This window comes from Cherax quadricarinatus, chromosome 26 (genome assembly GCF_038502225.1).
Source record: "Cherax quadricarinatus isolate ZL_2023a chromosome 26, ASM3850222v1, whole genome shotgun sequence".
Lineage (NCBI taxonomy): Eukaryota > Metazoa > Arthropoda > Malacostraca > Decapoda > Parastacidae > Cherax > Cherax quadricarinatus.
This window is the reverse complement of record NC_091317.1, coordinates 32,637,542-32,660,920: the sequence shown is the minus strand read 5'-3', so window position 1 is coordinate 32,660,920 and position 23,379 is coordinate 32,637,542. Positions and strand designations below refer to the sequence as shown.

Sequence of the window (23,379 nt, the reverse complement as noted above, 5' to 3'; positions counted from 1 at the left end):
AGACGCCCAGGTGTCAGCAGATGTGTACCCCAGGTGCCGCAGTGCCCAAAGGCTGGGGTCATTTGCAAGAGAGTACCGAGGTGTGGTCACGCTATATAGATACGTCAGTTCTCGTGGAAATAACCTTAATTGAGGTATCCAACCGTATTAACTCTGGTCTGTGAACTCATTTAGCCACAGTGGAGGAGTTAAAATCCACAGTGGTGGTGAATTAGCCAGGTGAAGATAGTAATTAAGTAGAGAATTAAGTCAATAATCACACCGCGTTGAGACGCGAGCTCCGTCACCCTGACGAGCGGTGAACACTCTCTACCGCGGTACCTTAACCACGGACGTAGCGAGTGAATCTTCACGAGTGATGGTGACGAGTGATGGTGACTAGTGATTGTGACGAGTGATGACGAGTGATGGTGACGAGTGATGGTGACGAGTGATGGTGACGAGTGATGGTGACGAGTGATGGTGACGAGTGATGGTGACGAGTGATGGTGACGAGTGATGACGAGTGATGGTGACGAGTGATGAGTGATGACGAGTGATGGTGACGAGTGATGGTGACGAGTGATGAGTGATGACGAGTGATGGTGACGAGTGATGGTGACGAGTGATGACGAGTGATGGTGACGAGTGATGAGTGATGACGAGTGATGGTGACGAGTGATGGTGACGAGTGATGGTGACGAGTGATGGTGACAAGTGATGGTGACGAGTGATGACGAGTGATGGTGACGAGTGATGGTGACGAGTGATGGTGACGAGTGATGGTGACGAGTGATGGTGACGAGTGATGACGAGTGATGACGAGTGATGGTGACGAGTGATGGTGACGAGTGATGAGTGATGGTGACGAGTGATGGTGACGAGTGATGGTGACGAGTGATGGTGACGAGTGATGACGAGTGATGGTGACGAGTGATGAGTGATGACGAGTGATGGTGACGAGTGATGGTGACGAGTGATGGTGACGAGTGATGGTGACAAGTGATGGTGACGAGTGATGACGAGTGATGGTGACGAGTGATGGTGACGAGTGATGGTGACGAGTGATGGTGACGAGTGATGGTGACGAGTGATGACGAGTGATGACGAGTGATGGTGACGAGTGATGGTGACGAGTGATGAGTGATGGTGACGAGTGATGGTGACGAGTGATGGTGACGAGTGATGGTGACGAGTCCGGTGACGTTGAACCAAGTCTACGACCAGTGTACTTGACAGTCTATAATATGTGCAGTGATCTACGGGTACTTAGACTGTTAGTGTACGTGACAGAACTGTCGAACATTGGTGCATCCAAGGACAGTGTTTAACGTGTCTAAAAGAACGAACTAAACTTAACTTCACTAAAGTTATCTTCAGTAAAGTTATCTTCAGTAAAGGATATTTAATCAGTCATGGACACCAGACAACCCGGTACTGTCTAAACTGTACTAGCTAAGGTCAGTCTAAACTCCACGTACTGTACTAGCTAAGGTCAGTCTAAACTCCACGTACTGTACTAGCTAAGGTCAGTCTAAACTCCACGTACTGTACTAGCTAAGGTCAGTCTAAACTCCACGTACTGTACTAGCTAAGGTCAGTCTAAACTCCACGTACTGTACTAGCTAAGGTCAGTCTAAACTCCACGTACTGTACTAGCTAAGGTCAGTCTAAACTTCACGTACTGTACTAGCTAAGGTCAGTCTAAACTCCACGTACTGTACTAGCTAAGGTCAGTCTAAACTCCACGTACTGTACTAGCTAAGGTCAGTCTAAACTCCACAAACTGTACTAGCTAAGGTCAGTCTAAACTCCACAAACTGTACTAGCTAAGGTCAGTCTAAACTCCACGTACTCGACCCTACAACCTCAGACCATGCTATGACCTGCTCACCACGTGTTATATAAGGTTGGACAAGCGCCTGTAAGACCCAGTGATTGGTGGACGATGAACCCACGTGACCTCGCTCACCTGAGACAGACCTGTACAATACTGGAACACATAAACTTTAGACTGGGTTCCTGTCCCCTACATGTTTCACCCAACATACACTGACAGGGACATTGTTGGTTGGTCACTCAGAGGACCGAGTCCCTGGTGCAGCTCCTGGTACCCTTATTCTGATCTATGATAGTCTTTGGAACCGTGCAAAGTCCTTACTGAACCACCTGATTCAACTTCTGAGTTATTCTAATGAACCACTGAACCATCTGGTGCAAATATCCGGAGTGCCAGGTCCACATATTTGGAGTGCCAGGTCCACATATTTGGAGTGCCAGGTCCACATATTTGGAGTGCCAAGTACACATATTTGGAGTGCCAGGTCCACATATTTGGAGTGCCAGGTCCACATATTTGGAGTGCCAAGTACACATATTTGGAGTGCCAGGTACACATATTTGAAGTGCCAGGTACAGATATTTGGAGTGCCAGCAACACATAACCGGAGTGCCAGGTTGTGGTATGCTAAGAGTATGTTACAACACATTCAGTGTAGGACACACGCCCATATAGTCATGCCTCCCGACCAGCGAACCAGTTGCTGAAGGCTTAACGATAATTAGGGGCTCCGTCGTTATACCAGTACCTTGGTTCAACCAACCAATCACAAGGAAACCTGCCAAAGCTGTGAAGCGATGTGGTACACTTGTGAAACAACTTTGGCAGACTTACCTTCCCTGCTGGTCGTCACGGTTCACCGTGTCTTGTGCTTCCATTTGCCTAATTGAACATAGTTGTAAATACTGTACATGGGTTATATATTGTATATATCAGCTTAGTTTTAGTGAAGTAAATATATTAGGTTATTGTCTGGTGTCTTTTTGCTTGTTCCTCATTGGTTATCGTATTATGGCCAGGTGTGCAGGCCATGTCTACACCTGTGTACGTTATACAGGTGGAAATATTCAGAGTGCCAGGTGGAAATATTCAGAGTGCCAGGTGGAAATATTCAGAGTGCCAGGTGGAAATATTCAGAGTGCCAGGTGGAAATATTCAGAGTGCCAGGTGGAAATATTCAGGGTGCCAGATGCAAATATTCAGTGGTGCCAGGTGCAAATATTCTGGGGTGCTAGGTGCAAAAATATTCAGGAGTGCCAGGTGCAAATATTCAGGGGTGCCAGGTGCAAATATTCAGGGGTGCCAGGTGCAAATATTCAGAGTGCCAAGTGGAAATATTCAGGGTGCCAGATCAAATATTCAGTGGTGCCAGGTGCAAATATTCTGGGTTGCCAGGTGCAAAAATATTCAGGAGTGTCAGGTGCAAATATTCAGGGGTGCCAGGCTCAAATATTCAGGGGTGCCAGGTACAAATATTCAGGGGTGCCAGGTGCAAACATTCAGGGGTGCCAGGTGCAAATATTCAGGGGTGACAGGTGCAAATATTCAGGGGTGCCAGGTGCAAATATTCAGGGGTGCCAGGTGCAAATATTCAGGGGTGCCAGGTGCAAATATTTAGGGGTGCCAGGTGCAAGTATTCAGGGGTGCCTGGTGCAAATATTCAGGGATGCCAGGTGCAAATATTCAAGGGTGCCAGGTGCAAGTATTCATGGGTGCCATGTGCAAGTATTCAGGGGTGCCAGGTGCAAGTATTCAGAGGTGCCAGGTGCAAATATTCAGGGGTACCAGATGCAAGTATTCAGGGGTGCCAGGTGCAAATATTCAGGGGTGCCAGGTGCAAATATTCAGGGGTGCCAGGTGCAAATATTCAGGGGTGCCAGGTGCAAATATTCAGGGGTGCCAGGTGCAAATATTCAGGGGTGCCAGGTGTAAATATACAGGGGTGCCAGGTGCAAATATTCAGGGGTGCCAGATGCAAGTATTCAGGGGTGCCAGGTGCAAATATTCAGGGGTGCCAGGTGCAAATATTCAGGGGTGCCAGGTGCAAATATTCAAGGGTGCCAGATGCAAGTATTCAGGGGTGCCAGGTGCAAGTATTCAGGGGTGCCAGGTGCAAATATTCAGGGGAGCCAGGTGCAAATATTCAGGGGTGCCAGGTGCAAATATTCAGGGGTGCCAGGTGCAAGTATTCAGGGGTGCCAGGTGCAAATATTCAAGGGTGCAAGGTGCAAATATTCAGGGGTGCCAGGTGCAAATATTCAGGGGTACCAGGTGCAAATATTCAGGGGTGCCAGGTGCAAGTATTCATGGGTGCCAGGTGCAAGTGTTCAGGGGTGCCAGGTGCAAGTATTCAGAGGTGCCAGGTGCAAGTATTCAGGGGTGCCAGATGCAAGTATTCAGGGGTGCCAAGTGCAAATATTCAGGGGTGCCAGGTGCAAATATTCAGGGGTGCCAGGTGCAAATATTTAGGGGTGCCAGGTGCAAATATTCAGGGGTGCCAGGTGCAAATATTTAGGGGTGCCAGGTGCAAGTATTCAGGGGTGCCAGGTGCAAATATTCAGGGGTGCCAGGTGCAAATATACAGGGGTGCCAGGTGCAAGTATTCATGGGTGCCAGGTGCAAATATTCAGGGGTGCCAGGTGCAAATATTCAGGGGTGCCAGGTGCAAGTATTCAGGGGTGCCAGGTGCAAATATTCAAGGGTGCCAGGTGCAAATATTAAGGGGTGCCAGGTGCAAATATTCAGGGGTACCAGGTGCAAATATTCAGGGGTGCCAGGTGCAAGTATTCATGGGTGCCAGGTGCAAGTGTTCAGGGGTGCCAGGTGCAAGTATTCAGAGGTGCCAGGTGCAAGTATTCAGGGGTGCCAGATGCAAGTATTCAGGGGTGCCAAGTGCAAATATTCAGGGGTGCCAGGTGCAAATATTCAGGGGTGCCAGGTGCAAATATTCAGGGGTGCCAGGTGCAAATATTCAGGGGTGCCAGGTGCAAATATTTAGGGGTGCCAGGTGCAAGTATTCAGGGGTGCCAGGTGCAAATATTCAGGGGTGCCAGGTGCAAATATACAGGGGTGCCAGGTGCAAGTATTCATGGGTGCCAGGTGCAAATATTCAGGGGTGCCAGGTGCAAATATTCGGGGGTGCCAGGTGCAAGTATTCAGGGGTGCCAGGTGCAAATATTCAGGGGTGCCAGGTGCAAATAATCAGGGGTGCCAGGTGCAAATATTCAAGGGTTCCAGGTGCAAGTATTCATGTGTGCCAGGTGCAAGTATTCATGTGTGCCAGGTGCAAATATTCAGGGGTGCCAGGTGAATATATTCAGGGGTGCCAGGTGCAAATATTCAAGGGTGCCAGGTGCAAATATTCAGGGGTGCCAGGTGCAAGTATTCAGGGGTGCCAGGTGCAAATATTCAGGGGTGCCAGGTGCAAATAATCAGGGGTGCCAGGTGCAAATATTCAAGGGTTCCAGGTGCAAGTATTCATGTGTGCCAGGTGCAAGTATTCATGGATGCCAGGTGCAAATATTCAGGGGTGCCAGGTGAATATATTCAGGGGTGCCAGGTGCAAATATTCAAGGGTGCCAGGTGCAAATATTCAAGGGTGCCAGGTGCAAGTATTCGGGGGTGCCAGGTGCAAATATTCAAGGGTGCCAGGTGCAAGCATTCAGGGGTGCCAGGTGCAAATATTCAAGGGTGCCAGGTGCAAGTATTCAGGGGTGCCAGGTGCAAATATTCAAGGGTGCCAGGTGCAAATATTCAAGGGTGCCAGGTGCAAGTATTCAGGGGTGCCAGGTGCAAATATTCAAGGGTGTCAGGTGCAAATATTCAAGGGTGCCAGGTGCAAATATTCAAGGGTGCCAGGTGCAAGTATTCAGAGTGCCAGGTGCAAATATTCAAGGGTGCCAGGTGCAAGTATTCAGGGGTGCCAGGTGCAAATATTCAAGGGTGCCAGGTGCAAATATTCAAGGGTGCCAGGTGCAAGTATTCAGGGGTGCCAGGTGCAAATATTCAAGGGTGCCAGGTGCAAGTATTCAGGGGTGCCAGGTGCAAATATTCAAGGGTGCCAGGTGCAAATATTCTAGGGTGCCAGGTGCAAGTATTCAGAGTGCCAGGTGCAAATATTCAGGGGTGCCAGGTGCAAATATTCAAGGGTGCCAGGTGCAAGTATTCAGGGGTGCCAGGTGCAAATATTCAAGGGTGCCAGGTGCAAGTATTCAGAGTGCCAGGTGCAAATATTCAGGGGTGCCAGGTGCAAATATTCAAGGGTGCCAGGTGCAAGTATTCAGAGTGCCAGGTGCAAATATTCAAGGGTGCCAGGTGCAAGTATTCAGGGGTGCCAGGTGCAAATATTCAAGGGTGCCAGGTGCAAATATTCAAGGGTGCCAGGTGCAAGTATTCAGGGGTGCCAGGTGCAAATATTCAAGGGTGCCAGGTGCAAGTATTCAGGGGTGCCAGGTGCAAATATTCAAGGGTGCCAGGTGCAAATATTCTAGGGTGCCAGGTGCAAGTATTCAGAGTGCCAGGTGCAAATATTCAGGGGTGCCAGGTGCAAATATTCAAGGGTGCCAGGTGCAAGTATTCAGGGGTGCCAGGTGCAAATATTCAAGGGTGCCAGGTGCAAGTATTCAGAGTGCCAGGTGCAAATATTCAGGGGTGCCAGGTGCAAATATTCAGGTGTGCCAGGTGCAAATATTCAGGGGTGCCAGGTGCAAATATTCAGGGGTGCCAGGTGCAAATATTCAAGGGTGCCAGGTGCAAATATTCAGGGGTGCCAGGTGCAAGTATTCAGGGGTGCCAGGTGCAAATATTCAGGGGTGCCAGGTGCAAATAATCAGGGGTGCCAGGTGCAAATATTCAAGGGTTCCAGGTGCAAGTATTCATGTGTGCCAGGTGCAAGTATTCATGGATGCCAGGTGCAAATATTCAGGGGTGCCAGGTGAATATATTCAGGGGTGCCAGGTGCAAATATTCAAGGGTGCCAGGTGCAAATATTCAAGGGTGCCGGGTGCAAGTATTCGGGGGTGCCAGGTGCAAATATTCAAGGGTGCCAGGTGCAAGCATTCAGGGGTGCCAGGTGCAAATATTCAAGGGTGCCAGGTGCAAGTATTCAGGGGTGCCAGGTGCAAATATTCAAGGGTGCCAGGTGCAAATATTCAAGGGTGCCAGGTGCAAGTATTCAGGGGTGCCAGGTGCAAATATTCAAGGGTGTCAGGTGCAAATATTCAAGGGTGCCAGGTGCAAATATTCAAGGGTGCCAGGTGCAAGTATTCAGAGTGCCAGGTGCAAATATTCAAGGGTGCCAGGTGCAAGTATTCAGGGGTGCCAGGTGCAAATATTCAAGGGTGCCAGGTGCAAATATTCAAGGGTGCCAGGTGCAAGTATTCAGGGGTGCCAGGTGCAAATATTCAAGGGTGCCAGGTGCAAGTATTCAGGGGTGCCAGGTGCAAATATTCAAGGGTGCCAGGTGCAAATATTCTAGGGTGCCAGGTGCAAGTATTCTGAGTGCCAGGTGCAAATATTCAGGGGTGCCAGGTGCAAATATTCAAGGGTGCCAGGTGCAAGTATTCAGGGGTGCCAGGTGCAAATATTCAAGGGTGCCAGGTGCAAGTATTCAGAGTGCCAGGTGCAAATATTCAGGGGTGCCAGGTGCAAATATTCAGGTGTGCCAGGTGCAAATATTCAGGGGTGCCAGGTGCAAATATTCAGGGGTGCCAGGTGCAAATATTCAAGGGTGTCAGGTGCAAGTATTCAGGGGTGCCAGGTGCAAATATTCAGGGGTGCCAGGTGAATATATTCAGGGGTGCCAGGTGCAAATATTCAAGGGTGCCAGGTGCAAATATTCAAGGGTGCCAGGTGCAAGTATTCGGGGGTGCCAGGTGCAAATATTCAAGGGTGCCAGGTGCAAGCATTCAGGGGTGCCAGGTGCAAATATTCAAGGGTGCCAGGTGCAAGTATTCAGGGGTGCCAGGTGCAAATATTCAAGGGTGCCAGGTGCAAATATTCAAGGGTGCCAGGTGCAAGTATTCAGAGTGCCAGGTGCAAATATTCAGGGGTGCCAGGTGCAAATATTCAAGGGTGCCAGGTGCAAGTATTCAGGGGTGCCAGGTGCAAATATTCAAGGGTGTCAGGTGCAAATATTCAAGGGTGCCAGGTGCAAATATTCAAGGGTGCCCGGTGCAAGTATTCAGAGTGCCAGGTGCAAATATTCAGGGGTGCCAGGTGCAAATATTCAAGGGTGCCAGGTGCAAGTATTCAGGGGTGCCAGGTGCAAATATTCAAGGGTGCCAGGTGCAAATATTCAAGGGTGCCAGGTGCAAGTATTCAGGGGTGCCAGGTGCAAATATTCAAGGGTGTCAGGTGCAAATATTCAAGGGTGCCAGGTGCAAGTATTCAGGGGTGCCAGGTGCAAGTATTCAAGGGTGCCAGGTGCAAATATTCAAGGGTGCCAGGTGCAAGTATTCAGGGGTGCCAGGTGCAAATATTCAAGGGTGCCAGGTGCAAATATTCAAGGGTGCCAGGTGCAAGTATTCAGGGGTGCCAGGTGCAAGTATTCAAGGGTGCCAGGTGCAAATATTCAAGGGTGCCAGGTGCAAATATTCAAGGGTGCCAGGTGGAAGTATTCAGAGGTGCCAGGTGCAAGTATTCAGGGGTGCCAGGTGCAAGTATTCAGAGGTGCCAGGTGCAAATATTCAAGGGTGCCAGGTGCAAGTATTCAGGGGTGCCAGGTGCAAATATTCAAGGGTGCCAGGTGCAAGTATTCAGAGTGCCAGGTGCAAATATTCAGGGGTGCCAGGTGCAAATATTCAGGTGTGCCAGGTGCAAATATTCAGGGGTGCCAGGTGCAAATATTCAGGGGTGCCAGGTGCAAATATTCAAGGGTGTCAGGTGCAAGTATTCAGGGGTGCCAGGTGCAAATATTCAGGGGTGCCAGGTGAATATATTCAGGGGTGCCAGGTGCAAATATTCAAGGGTGTCAGGTGCAAATATTCAAGGGTGCCAGGTGCAAGTATTCGGGGGTGCCAGGTGCAAATATTCAAGGGTGCCAGGTGCAAGCATTCAGGGGTGCCAGGTGCAAATATTCAAGGGTGCCAGGTGCAAGTATTCAGGGGTGCCAGGTGCAAATATTCAAGGGTGCCAGGTGCAAGTATTCAGAGTGCCAGGTGCAAATATTCAGGGGTGCCAGGTGCAAATATTCAAGGGTGCCAGGTGCAAGTATTCAGGGGTGCCAGGTGCAAATATTCAAGGGTGGCAGGTGCAAATATTCAAGGGTGCCAGGTGCAAATATTCAAGGGTGCCCGGTGCAAGTATTCAGAGTGCCAGGTGCAAATATTCAGGGGTGCCAGGTGCAAATATTCAAGGGTGCCAGGTGCAAGTATTCAGGGGTGCCAGGTGCAAATATTCAAGGGTGCCAGGTGCAAATATTCAAGGGTGCCAGGTGCAAGTATTCAGGGGTGCCAGGTGCAAATATTCAAGGGTGCCTGGTGCAAATATTCAAGGGTGCCAGGTGCAAGTATTCAGGGGTGCCAGGTGCAAGTATTCAAGGGTGCCAGGTGCAAATATTCAAGGGTGCCAGGTGCAAGTATTCAGGGGTGCCAGGTGCAAATATTCAAGGGTGCCAGGTGCAAATATTCAAGGGTGCCAGGTGCAAGCATTCAGGGGTGCCAGGTGCAAGTATTCAAGGGTGCCAGGTGCAAATATTCAAGGGTGCCAGGTGCAAATATTCAAGGGTGCCAGGTGGAAGTATTCAGAGGTGCCAGGTGCAAGTATTCAGGGGTGCCAGGTGCAAGTATTCAGAGGTGCCAGGTGCAAATATTCAAGGGTGCCAGGTGCAAATATTCAAGGGTGCCAGGTGCAAATATTCAAGGGTGCCATGTGCAAGTATTCAGAGGTGCCAGGTGCAAATATTCAAGGGTGCCAGGTGCAAGTATTCAGGGGTGCCAGGTGCAAGTATTCAGGGGTGCCAGGTGGAAACAGCATAATTACAGGTACAATAACGTGAATATTATTGCAGTGAGAGGAAGCAGGTTTAATATGAGAGTGAGGGATGATGTGAAGGTGACCACCATCTGAACAGTGGTGGTGATGGTGTCAGTGGTCGTGGTGTTGATGGTGTCAGTGGTCGTGGTGATGATGGTGTCAGTGGTGGTGGTGGTGATGGTGTCAGTGGTCGTGGTGTTGATGGTGTCAGTGGTCGTGGTGATGATGGTGTCAGTGGTCGTGGTGATGATGGTGTCAGTGGTCGTGGTGGTGATGGTGTCAGTGGTCGTGGTGGTGATGGTGTCAGTGGTCGTGGTGTTGATGGTGTCAGTGGTCGTGGTGATGATGGTGTCAGTGGTGGTGGTGGTGATGGTGTCAGTGGTCGTGGTGTTGATGGTGTCAGTGGTCGTGGTGATGATGGTGTCAGTGGTCGTGGTGGTGATGGTGTCAGTGGTCGTGGTGGTGATGGTGTCAGTGGTCGTGGTGGTGATGGTGTCAGTGGTCGTGGTGTTGATGGTGTCAGTGGTCGTGGTGATGATGGTGTCAGTGGTCGTGGTGGTGATGGTGTCAGTGGTCGTGGTGGTGATGGTGTCAGTGGTCGTGGTGTTGATGGTGTCAGTGGTCGTGGTGATGATGGTGTCAGTGGTCGTGGTGGTGATGGTGTCAGTGGTCGTGGTGGTGATGGTGTCAGTGGTCGTGGTGGTGATGGTGTCAGTGGTCGTGGTGTTGATGGTGTCAGTGGTCGTGGTGATGATGGTGTCAGTGGTCGTGGTGGTGATGGTGTCAGTGGTCGTGGTGGTGATGGTGTCAGTGGTCGTGGTGGTGATGGTGTCAGTGGTCGTGGTGATGATGGTGTCAGTGGTCGTGGTGGTGATGGTGTCAGTGGTCGTGGTGTTGATGGTGTCAGTGGTCGTGGTGGTGATGGTGTCAGTGGTCGTGGTGATGATGGTGTCAGTGGTCGTGGTGTTGATGGTGTCAGTGGTCGTGGTGTTGATGGTGTCAGTGGTCGTGGTGATGATGGTGTCAGTGGTCGTGGTGTTGATGGTGTCAGTGGTCGTGGTGTTGATGGTGTCAGTGGTCGTGGTGATGATGGTGTCAGTGGTCGTGGTGTTGATGGTGTCAGTGGTCGTGGTGTTGATGGTGTCAGTGGTCGTGGTGTTGATGGTGTCAGTGGTCGTGGTGGTGATGGTGTCAGTGGTCGTGGTGATGATGGTGTCAGTGGTCGTGGTGGTGATGGTGTCAGTGGTCGTGGTGTTGATGGTGTCAGTGGTCGTGGTGATGATGGTGTCAGTGGTCGTGGTGTTGATGGTGTCAGTGGTCGTGGTGTTGATGGTGTCAGTGGTCGTGGTGTTGATGGTGTCAGTGGTCGTGGTGGTGATGGTGTCAGTGGTCGTGGTGTTGATGGTGTCAGTGGTCGTGGTGGTGATGGTGTCAGTGGTCGTGGTGATGATGGTGTCAGTGGTCGTGGTGGTGATGGTGTCAGTGGTCGTGGTGATGATGGTGTCAGTGGTCGTGGTGGTGATGGTGTCAGTGGTCGTGGTGTTGATGGTGTCAGTGGTCGTGGTGATGATGGTGTCAGTGGTCGTGGTGGTGATGGTGTCAGTGGTCGTGGTGGTGATGGTGTCAGTGGTCGTGATGGTGTGGTGGTGTCGGTGGTGGTGTTGTGGTGGTTGTGTTGGTGGTGGTGACGTGGTGTTGTGGTCGTGTTGGTGATGGGATAGTGGTGGTGGTATTTGGGGTGGTGGTGGTGGAGGTGGTGGTGGTGGTGGTAGTGGTGGTGGTGTTTGGGGTGGTGGAGGTGGTGGTGGTGGTGGCAGTGGTAGTGGTGTTTGGGGTGGTGGTGGTGGTAGTGGTGGTGTTGGTGGTGCAGGACTCAGTAAGGCGCTGGCCGCGGCGCCGTGGTGTCTGGTGGTGTATACTGCTCTGCGTCACTCGCCGGTAGCTTATACAGTACTCCTGTATCCTGAGATCCTCACTCCTGTATCCTATGAGATCCTCCTCCCTCACCCCTGTATCCTGTAAGATCCTCCTCCCTCACCCCTGTATCCTGTAAGATCTTCACTTCTGTATCCTGTGAGATCCTCATTCATGTATCCTGTGAGATCCTCACTCCTGTATCCTGTAAGATCCTCACTCTTGTAAACCTGTAAGATCCTCACTCCTGTATCCTGTGAGATCCTCGCTCCAGTATCCTGTAAGATCCTTACTCCTATATCCTGTGAGATCCTCACTCCTGTATCCTGTGATATCCTTACTCCTGTATCCTGTGTGATCCTCCTCCCTGTATCTTACAGTGGTTCCTGGTACTTAACTAGGCTGTCTTGAAGGCCTCCAGGCGCTCGATAAATTGTTACGCTTCTGAAATTTCAATTTAATGCTTGTCAAAAACACATTTGTCTACAAGATGGTGGTGTGTGAGGCTACCCTGGGTAGCTGGCTATTGTGAGGCTACCCTGGGTAGGTGGCTATTGTGAGGCTACCCTGGGTAGGTGGCTATTGTGAGACTACCCTGGGTAGGTGGCTATTGTGAGGCTACCCTGGGTAGCTAGCTATTGTGAGGCTACCCTGGGTAGCTGGCTATTGTGAGGCTACCCTGGGTAGCTGGCTATTGTGAGGCTACCCTGGGTAGGTGGCTATTGTGAGGCTACCATGGGTAGCTGGCTATTGTGAGGCTACCCTGGGTAGCTGGCTATTGTGAGGCTACCCTGGGTAGCTGGCTATTGTGAGGCTACCCTGGGTAGGTGGCTATTGTGAGGCTACCCTGGGTAGCTTGCTATTGTGAGACTACCCTGGGTAACAGCCTATTGTGAGACTACCCTGGGTAACAGCCTATTGTGAGACTACCCTGGGTAACAGCCTATTGTGAGACTACCCTGGGTAACAGCCTATTGTGAGACTACCCTGGGTAACAGCCTATTCTGAGACTACCCTGTGTAGCAGCCTATTGTGAGACTACCCAGTGTAGTAGCCTAGAGAGAGACTACCCTGTGTAGCAGCCTAGAGAAAGACTACCCAGTGTAGCAGCCTAGACAGACTACCCTGTGTAGCAGCCTAGAGAGAGACTACCCAGTGTAACAGCCTAGAGAGAGACTACCCTGTGTAGCAGCTTAGAGAGAGACTACCCAGTGTAGCAGCCTAGAGAGAGACTACCCAGTGTAGCAGCCTAGAGAGAGACTACCCAGTGTAGCAGCCTAGAGAGAGACTACCCAGTGTAGCAGCCTAGAGAGAGACTACCCAGGGTAGCAGCCTAGAGAGAGACTACCCAGGGTAGCAGCCTAGAGAGAGACTACCCAGGGTAGCAGCCTAGAGAGAGACTACCCAGGGTAGCAGCCTAGAGAGAGACTACCCAGGGTAGCAGCCTAGAGAGAGACTACCCAGGGTAGCAGCCTAGAGAGAGACTACCCAGGGTAGCAGCCTAGAGAGAGACTACCCAGGGTAGCAGCCTAGAGAGAGACTACCCAGGGTAGCAGCCTAGAGAGAGACTACCCAGGGTAGCAGCCTAGAGAGAGACTACCCAGTGTAGCAGCCTAGAGAGAGACTACCCAGGGTAGCAGCCTAGAGAGAGACTACCCAGGGTAGCAGCCTGGTGTGAGAGATTCACCAGGTATAACAGAGCAGTAATAAACAGATCCCAGTAACTAAAGAACAGTACACAGAAAACTGTAAGAAACTTGTGACCAGAGAATTTTTGACTAAAGAAACAATAAAAAAAAACCTAGTGACAGAAAAATTGTGACTAAACTGTTAGTAGTGAAAATTGAAATTGGTGGATTATTATTATTATTATTATTATTATTATTATTATTATTATTATTATTATTATTATTATTATTATTATTATTATTATTAGTGTTGTGATTGTTATATTAGTGATTTTCATAGCCTTACTAATAATCATTTTGATTATTATTTTGTTTTTATTTGCGATTATTATATTTTGACTATGATTATCATAATTATACTAATGATTATTGTTTTTATTATTATCAGTATTATTATGGCGGTTCTAGGCTGATTACGGTGATATGACGTAGTTTAAATTCTACAATACTGCTGCATTTTTCCCTTAGAGATATTGTTAAGTTGTGCAGATAGCGAGGAACTTCTAACCCAAGACAACCCACCTAAGCCAGTCTAAACCAGCCTAGCAACGCCACTCCAGGTCTGGATCCCCCATTAATCTGGCTTAATTACTTAGTCACTAATTAGGCATCCTCTAACTGTAGGTGTCATTCTCTAGGCTTCAAACTTTCACCGCTGGTGCACGGTAACTAGGACCAGATTCTGGGAATAATTGGAACGTGCAGAAAACCAATGACTGCAATTGCAGGACTGGTCCCAACATTATGGAATTACAGTGTAGCTTGAAACGTTCAAAAAACGTTGCCTGAGGATTCTACATGAGGAAGATTTAAATAAACTGATGCAGTGGTCGGAGAAGTGGCAGATGCAGTTTAATATAGACAAATGCAAAGTTCTAAATATTGGACAGGAAAATAACCATGGCACATGTAAACTAAATAATGTAGATCTTAATATTACTGATTGCGAAAAGGATTTAGGAGTTCTGGTTAGCAGTAATCTGAAACCAAGACAACAGTGCATTAGTGTTCTCAATAAAGCTAACAGAATCCTTGGCTTCATATCTAGAAGTATGAATAATAGAAGTCCTCAGGTTGTTCTTCAACTCTATATATCCTTGGTTAGGCCTCATTTAGACTATGCTGCTCAGTTTTGGTCACCGTATTACAGAATGGATATAAATGCTCTGGAAAACGTACAAAGGAGGATGACAAAGTTGATCCCATGTATCAGAAACCTTCCCTATGAGGATAGACTAAGGGCCCTGAATCTGCACTCTCTAGAAAGGCGTAGAATTAGGGGGGATATGATTGAGGTGTATAAATGGAAAACAGGAATAAATAAAGGGGATGTAAATAACGTGCTGAAAATTTCCAGCCAAGACAGGACTCACAGCAATGATTTTAAGTTGGAAAAATTCAGATTGAGGAAGGATATAGGAAAGTACTGGTTTGGTAGTAGAGTTGTGGATGAGTGGAACAAACTCCCGAGTACCGTCATAGAAGCTAAAACGTTGTGTAAGTTTAAAAATAGGCTTTAAACATGAGTTAGATTACGCAGGCCTCACCTGGATTACACAGCTCAGTTCTGGTCTCCATATTACAAAATGGACATAAATTCGTTAGAAAACATTCAGAGAAGAATTACAAAATTTATTCATAGCATTAGAAATCTTCCTTATGAAGAAAGATTGAAGACTCTTAAGTTACATTCACTTGTTAGACGAAGAATAAGGGAGACATGATCGAAGTGTGTAAGTGGAAGACGGGTATTAACGAAGGGGTTATTAATAAGGTCTTGAGGATATCTTTCCAAGAGAGAACCCGCAGTAATGGATTCAAATTAGATAGGTTTGGATTTAGAAAGGACATAGGAAAGTATTGGTTTGGAAACAGGGTAGTTGATGAGTGGAACAGTCTACCTAGTAGGGTTACTGAAGCTAAAACCTTGGGTAGTTTCAAATTTAGGTTGGATAAATGGAAATAAATGGTATAAAATACCGACACAATGGCAATATAAACACAAATGCAGTATAATGTGATCCTTTATTGACTACGTTTCGCCCACACAGTGACTTGAAAAAGCCCACTGTGTGGGCGAAACGTAGTCAATAAAGGATCACATTATACTGCATTTGTGTTTATATTGCCAGGTTGGATAAATACACGAGAGGAGTTGGATTTGAGTGGGACTTGCAGATGAGTTAGTGGATTTGTCAGAGCTCATTGTTAGGGTAGAAATAAAGTGAGTTGGATAAGTATTTTGTTAGTGGGTTGGATTTGTGAAGGACCTGTTCAGTATAGGTCAACAGGCCTACTGCAGTGTTCCTCCTTTCTTATGTTCGGGTGCGGGTGGGTGTGAGTTGGACTTGACTAGCTTGTGTTAATAGGCCCGATGACGTGCTCCTTCCTTGAGTGGATGTGACCTTGACCTGACTAGGTTGGGTCAATGACTTGAGCCGGTAGGTTACTTGGACCTGCCTCACATGGGCCAGTGGGCTTGCTGCAGTTCTTATGTTCATCTAAAAGTGCCTATGATAGTACCCAAGATAGTACCTCTGATAGTACTCAGGATAGTACCCCTGATAGTACCCAGGATAGTACCTATGATAGTACCCAGGGTAGTACCTATAATAGTTCCCAGGATAGTACCTATGATAGTTCACAAATAATCTGCACATCGGAGAGAGGAGCTTACGACGACGTTTCGGTCCGACTTGGACCGAAACACTAACAGAGGGATGGTTTGGAAAGGTTTGCCAAGAAACAGGACAAGTGTGTCCTGACGCGGATCTTCGTCATATGATCACCCACAGCTGGAGCTTTTGGTCATCTGACCGAGGCCTTCCGCTGGCTTACCCCTCCACCCCTTCAACAGTTATAATCATAGTTATAACCGTTTTTAACTGAGGGAGAGAAGGCGGCAGTAAATGTAGACTAGCAGACAGGGATGGGACAAGACAGATGGTGGGAAATAAAGAAGATAGGTGGTAGTAGTAGTAGTAGTAGTAGTAGTAGTAGTAGTAGTAGTAGTAGTAGTAGTAGTAGGTAGTAGTAGTAGGTAGTAGTAGTAGGTAGTAGTAGTAGTAGAGTCAGACAAAGGCCCAGAAAAAGGAGCACTGCAGGAGGGCTAAAGGCCCACAAGGGCTAGGAACAAAAACGCAAAATGGGGAGGGGGAGAGTAAAGGACTAAACACCCAAGGCAAAAGAAAGAAAAAAACCCAAAGAAAAAAAAAAGAAAGGGGAAGAAAAGGTAGAAAGATATATGGAAAAAAATCAGGTTAAGTCACGAGTTTTCTGAAGTTTGGAACATTTTACAATGTAATGGGAGAGGAAGGTATATACGGACACAAAGCCACGACTAAGATTCATACAAGGAAAGTTGTGTATAAGGGAGGATTCAACCAGACGGCGACTGAGAGTTAGAAGTAAGGGAGACAGTTTTAGCAGAAGACCAGTCAATAGGGTGACTGTGATCTCTGACATGACAGAAAAGAGCATTGTTGGTGTCGGCAAGCCTAATACTACTTTTGTGTTCTCTGAGTCTGTCAGAAAGAGAACGACCAGTTTCTCCGAGGTACTGAAGAGGATGAGAGGAACAAGACACCAGGAACATCTATAGAGGGAGGAGAGGTATTAACTAGATAACTAGACTGGCGCGAAAAGTGTTAATCTGGCGAAAAGTGTTAATCTGGCGAAAAGTAAGTTTTTTCTTTAGGTTTTCTTTATTCTACCTTGAGTGTTTGGTGCTTTATCTTCCTCCTCCCCTCTCCTTACTTCGTGTTTTTGTTCCTAGCCCTTGTGGGTCCCTAGCTCTGCTGCAGTGCTCCTTTTTCTTGGCCTTTGTCTGACCACTACTACCACCACCACCACTACTACCACCACCACTACCACCACCACCACCACTACTACCACCACCACCACTACTACCACCACCACCACCATCACTACTACCACCACCACCACCACCACTACTACCACCACCACCACCATCACTACTACCACCACCACCACCATCACTACTACCACCACCACCACCATCACTACTACCACCACCACCATCACTACCACCACCACCACCATCACTACTACCACCACCACCACCATCACTACTACTACCACCACCACCGTCACTACTACTACCACCACCACCATCACTACTACTACCACCACCACCATCACTACTACTACCACCACCACCATCACTACTACTACCACCACCACCATCACTACTACTACCACCACCACCATCACTACTACTACCACCACCACCACCATCACTACTACTACCACCACCACCATCACTACTACTACCACCACCACCATCACTACTACTACCACCACCACCATCACTACTACTACCACCACCACCACTACTACCACCACCACCATCACTACTACTGTAAGGTAAAAGGACACAAGTGCAACTAATGTGACATTTATTGTGGCAACGTTTCGCTCTCCAGGAGCTTTATCAAGCCATTACAAACAATACATGGACACAGAGGGTATATATAGGCTCAGAGTGAGGTGCAATACTAGTGAGGTACCATTTCGATGTTCACTAGTGGTAGTAGTAGTAGTAGTAGTAGTGACAAAAGTAGTAGTAGTAATACAATATGGTAGAGCAATTAATTCGTACATGAGTAAAAGGATATAAAAGCTATTACTTGGGTAACATAAAAATAGGTTGGACGAATATAGACTGGAAAGAGGCAGCTTGTTTCAGTGTTCACTCTCTGTAATGTGCTTTGTGTAGTATAACAGGAGAGACTATGTGATGGCAGGGTTTACTGTTTTCAGGAGGATTCTTGCTAAGACTTCGGAGATGGTGAAGCTGCCGTTGTTTTGTTTAATTGTATTCGAAACAGCGATCAGTGCTGATTCGAGGCACTTGCGTCTACGGAATTAGCTTCTTTGATCACTAATTGGGCGACTCTGAATTTCATGAGATGATTGGTGGAATTTCGGTGTTGTACACAGGCGTTGTTCAAGTTATCGTTCCTACATGCGTAAATGTGTTCATTGAGGCGGGTGTCGAGGTTTCTTGCTGTTTCACCTACGTAAATCTTGTCACAGCCTCCACAGGGTATAGTGTAAACTCCTGCATTGACTGGTCCGTGATGCTTGGATTTTGTTATGGTTAGATCCTTTATTGAAGTGCTAGAAGCGATGGCGACTCTGGTGTTAGCTTGTGAAAGTACTTTTGAGACGTTCAGTGCAACCTGGCTGTTGGGAAGAATTACAACTTTGTTGGGAGTGGTGTTGATGCGTGGAGAATTAATGATATTAAGAGCTCTTTTCTTGCAGTCTTTGATGAAAAAGGAAGGAAAATGTAACTCAGTGAATGTTTGGTGAATGTATGTACATTCCTCGTCAAGAAACTCAGGACTACAAATTCGGTATGCTCTTAGGAAAAAACCCGATGATGATGCCTCTTTTGGTCTTGGTATCTTGACTGGAATAGAAGTGTGTGAGATCATTTTTATTGGTAGGTTTCCGATAAACTTGAAATCTTAGGTTGTTGTCTACTACCACCACTACTACTACCACCACTACTACTCCCACCACCTCCCTTCTTCCTTTCCTACTACCTCTCTTGTTCCGTCCCTGTCTGCTGGCCTGTATGTACTCCCTCCTCCTCTCCTGTTAGTGTGACTTTGTAAATGCTTCAAGTCGGACCCAGACGTTGTCGTAAGCTCCTGTCTCCTGTGTGAGGGTTATTTCTGTATTGTTCCAGTTATGGTATTGTGATTTGTTCTTTACCTATGATAGTACCAGGATAGTACCAGGATAGTACCTATGATAGTACCTATGATAGTACCAGGATAGTACCAGGATAGTACCTATGATAGTACCTATGATAGTACCAGGATAGTACCTATGATAGTACCAGGATAGTGCCTATGATAGTACCAGGATAGTGCCTATGATAGTACCAGGATAGTACCTATGATAGTACCAGGATAGTACCTATGTTAGTACCAGGATAGTACCTATGATAGTAGCAGGATAGTGCCTATGATAGTACCAGGATAGTACTTATGATAGTACCAGGATAGTACCTATGATAGTACCAGGATAGTGCCTATGATACTACCCAGGATAGTGCCTATGATACTACCCAGGATAGTGCCTATGATACTACCCAGGATAGTGCCTGTGATACTACCCAGGATAGTGCCTATGATACTACCCAGGATAGTGCCTATGATACTACCCAGGATAGTGCCTATGATAATACCCAGGTTAGTGCCTATGATACTACCCAGGATAGTGCCTGTGATACTACCCAGGATAGTGCCTATGATACTACCCAGGATAGTGCCTGTGATACTACCCAGGATAGTGCCTATGATACTACCCAGGATAGTGCCTATGATACTACCCAGGATAGTGCCTATGATAATACCCAGGATAGTGCCTATGATACTACCCAGGATAGTGCCTATGATAGTACCAGGATAGTACTTATGATAGTACCAGGATAGTACCTATGATAGTACCAGGATAGTGCCTATGATACTACCCAGGATAGTGCCTATGATACTACCCAGGATAGTGCCTATGATACTACCCAGGATAGTGCCTATGATAATACCCAGGATAGTGCCTATGATACTACCCAGGATAGTGCCTATGATACTACCCAGGATAGTGCCTATGATAATACCCAGGATAGTGCCTATGATACTACCCAGGATAGTGCCTGTGATAGTACCCAGGATAGTACCTATGATAGTACCAGGATAGTGCCTATGATACTACCCAGGATAGTGCCTATGATAGTACCCATGATAATACCCAGGATAGTTAACCCTTCATCAGGAAAATGAACAAGAGAGTTCACTTAAACTGAGTCAATTCAGAGCCCAAATCTGACACACGAAATTGATCAAATTGCTTCTGGTCAAATGAAACTTCATTTTTCTATTAAACTGACCAATCAGATGACCATCACTCCTTGAGGAGAGTAAGATGTTACAAAAAGAACAAAGTCGTGAAGAAGGTCAGGCTACAGCCAGTACGTCCAAATATCTCCATAAATTTTGCGATGGAATGATAAAAGGGTATTACACAGCTTCCCGTAACTGGCTTGGTAGCGCACTCACCTCACATACTGAGGTCCGCGGTTCGATCCCCGGTACGGGTGGAAACAGTAGGATGTGTTTCCCTAAGATACCTGCTGTCCATGTTCACCTAGCAGTAAATAGGTATCTGGGTGTTAGTCGACTGGTGTGGGTAGCATCTTGGGGACAAAATTGACCTAATTTTCTCTGCATAATCAGGGGCTTTGTATACAGTATGTCACTGATGTCAGCTATGATCTGTATAAGTTGTCATGTACTGGTAGAAATAAAGATTATTATTATTATTATTATTATTATTATTATTATTATTATTATTATTATTATTATTATTATTATTATAAACAGTGCACGGCTTGATGACAGAGCCGGTCACGTTGTAGCTGTCTTAAATTTTTCAGACGTGACTGTGGTGAGCTCTAGCTCAAGTCTGCGCCACAGCCATGCTGGTCTGGGAGACGCCTGTAAAAATATGCATTTGTGGCCACAGATGTGGCCCATGCTAACCTCCGTACAGTGTATAGTAATATACTTAGTTGTATGAATCTTATTAGAGGCAGCTGGTCCAGTGGTTTACGCACTGGCCTGGGAGTGTTACATCTCATGCGCCATGCGTTCAAACCCCAACTCGTTCCGTGGTTTGTTTACAGTCGTGTTATCACGATTGACGTCATTCATGTCACTCACAAGAGTGACGTTACTCATGTCACATACTCTCAGAAATCACGTCTAAGGTGCTAGTGTTTTCTCAGGATGGAAAAATTAAGTTATGTGATAATTTCTCAGGAATCTAGACATTTAAACATAAATTCATGGAGGAAGAACAGGATAAACTCTTGCCTCAGTTGAAGCCGCCTCCAGCAGCCACCACTCCTGCAGGAACTCCTGCAGCGCCAGCAGCCAGCACTCCTGCAGCGCCAGCAGCCAGCATTCCTGCAGTTTCAGCAGCCAGCACTCCTGCAGGAACTCCTGCAGAGCCAGCAGCCAGCACTCCTGCAGTTCCAGCAGCCAGCACTCCTGCAGTTCCAGCAGCCAGCACTCCTGCAGGAACTCCTGCAGAGCCAGCAGCCAGCACTCCTGCAGTTCCAGCAGCCAGCACTCCTGCAGTTCCAGCAGCCAGCACTCCTGCAGGAACTCCTGCAGAGCCAGCAGCCAGCACTCCTGCAGTTCCAGCAGCCAGCACTCCTGCAGTTCCAGCAGTCAGCACTCCTGCAGTTCCAGCAGCCAGCACTCCTGCAGCGCCAGCAGGAACCTCGTCATGTGTATCAACGACGAGTACTATTACGTGAGGAGCTGTACTCTGTCTTCAGATCACCTGGAGACTGTGCTTCAACTTGACGACACTGAAGGTAGGTACAACACACTGCTGCTCTTGCTAGGCTGCCTTCTAGAAATAATGTAGCACCTGACGTGCTGTAGACACTACCGAAGTGCACGCACACACACACAATTGGTTTTTAATGGGCCAACATTTCGCTGTGTGGAGATATTAGGTTTTGATAAAGCTGCACACAGAGCGAAACGTTGTTTCCGTGAAAATTCCTGAATCCTGAGGAGTGCCTTCTGTATTTCTCGTTACGGAGGTGGGTCGTGGCCTGGTAGGAAACGCTCTCACTTCACAAGCCGAGATGTCTGGGTTCGATTCCCGGCAAGGGTAGAAACAGTGGGCGTGTTTTCTTACACCCGCTATTCATGTTCACCTATCAGTAATAATGGATACCTGAGTGTTAGTGGACTGGTGTGGGTCGCATCCTGGGACAAAATTGATCTAATTTGCTGGAAATGCTCAGTATAACAAGTGACTTTCTATATAGTAGTATGTCACTGATGTCAGCTATGGTCTGTATACCTTGTACATGTACTGGTAGTAAATAGATATTATTATTATTATTATTATTATTAATGATCGTCTTTAAATCATAAGAGGTGTCAGAAACACACACAAAACATCCAGTCATGCCACCCCCAGCCATCCTCATCCCTGACAAAGTGTACCCAAGCCCTTGACCCTTGTAGATTTTGCGTTTCTTTTGATTCTAATACCCAAGCCCTCTTCACCCTTCCTTCCTGCAGCTGCACCTCCCCCAACCCCTTTGACACTGCCTCAACTCAAGCTACCCCCCCCCCATCTACTCCACCCTGCTGGCCTGCACCTACACCTTCCCCACCCATCCCATCTCTATCCAGCAGTCTTCCTCATCATTGCATACCTAAGCTTATCCTGAACATAACCACCCAAAATCCACGACTCTCGTGCCATTCTTCCTTTCTCCAACTTTCACAAAAAAGGTGACTTTGGAGCCTATTAGAAAGAACCTCTATGTTGCATTTATAAATGCTGAGGGAATATTCAGGATAGCGGGAGAGTTAACAGAAAACCCCGGGAACATGACACAGTATAGTGGCAATGATATAAAATTTATGAGATAAACGATACAGTATTTCCTGGTAGATACCAGATGATAAGAATAAGAGAAAGCAAGAGGAAGTAGATGATTTGTCTTATTAACAAGACAATAATGAAGGCTTGGAGGAAGGAAAGCACCAGCCTGTAGTGCTGTAATGTTCATGGTTTATATTTTAGGAACATCACTACTAGGACAAACAAAGATTATGTTAACAGTTATTTACAGCTCAGTCAAGTAACAGATGACCCAAAGAAGAATACGGAGAGAACAGTAAAGTTCCAGTATACGCCGTTGAGAGGGCAGCACTAGATATAAAAGACGGGAAACTTAAACCAAAGAGAAACAGAGAGGGTAAGAAGGGACCTTGATGAAGGAAAAGAAGATAGCATCACAGAACTGCCGTGACCTTCACGTTAAAGATCCCTCAAGGACGAGGGTAGGAGATGAACCATCAAGATTGTACTTAACGTTCAGCCAGAGTCAAGGTTGAAGCAGTAACACTGACAGTA

At 47.4% G+C, this 23,379-nt stretch overlaps 1 protein-coding gene across 11 annotated transcripts in view; it reads left to right on the top strand.

The window, feature by feature from the left end:
- Positions 1–23,379, top strand: part of LOC128698165 (uncharacterized) — a 420,261-nt gene that overhangs the window by 211,570 nt on the left and 185,312 nt on the right. The window contains exons 1-2 of one of the 11 annotated variants that reach the window (XM_070088904.1): positions 11,651–11,731; positions 21,249–21,811. The exons of 8 other annotated variants lie outside the window; for them this stretch is intronic. In XM_070088904.1, the coding sequence (XP_069945005.1) occupies positions 21,721–21,811 (91 nt within the window). In that variant the 5' untranslated portion in view covers positions 11,651–11,731; positions 21,249–21,720. Of the gene's footprint in view, positions 1–11,650; positions 11,732–21,029; positions 21,812–23,379 lie in introns of those variants that run through there. 2 more of the 11 variants (XM_070088901.1, XM_070088903.1) reach the window with 2 other exon arrangements.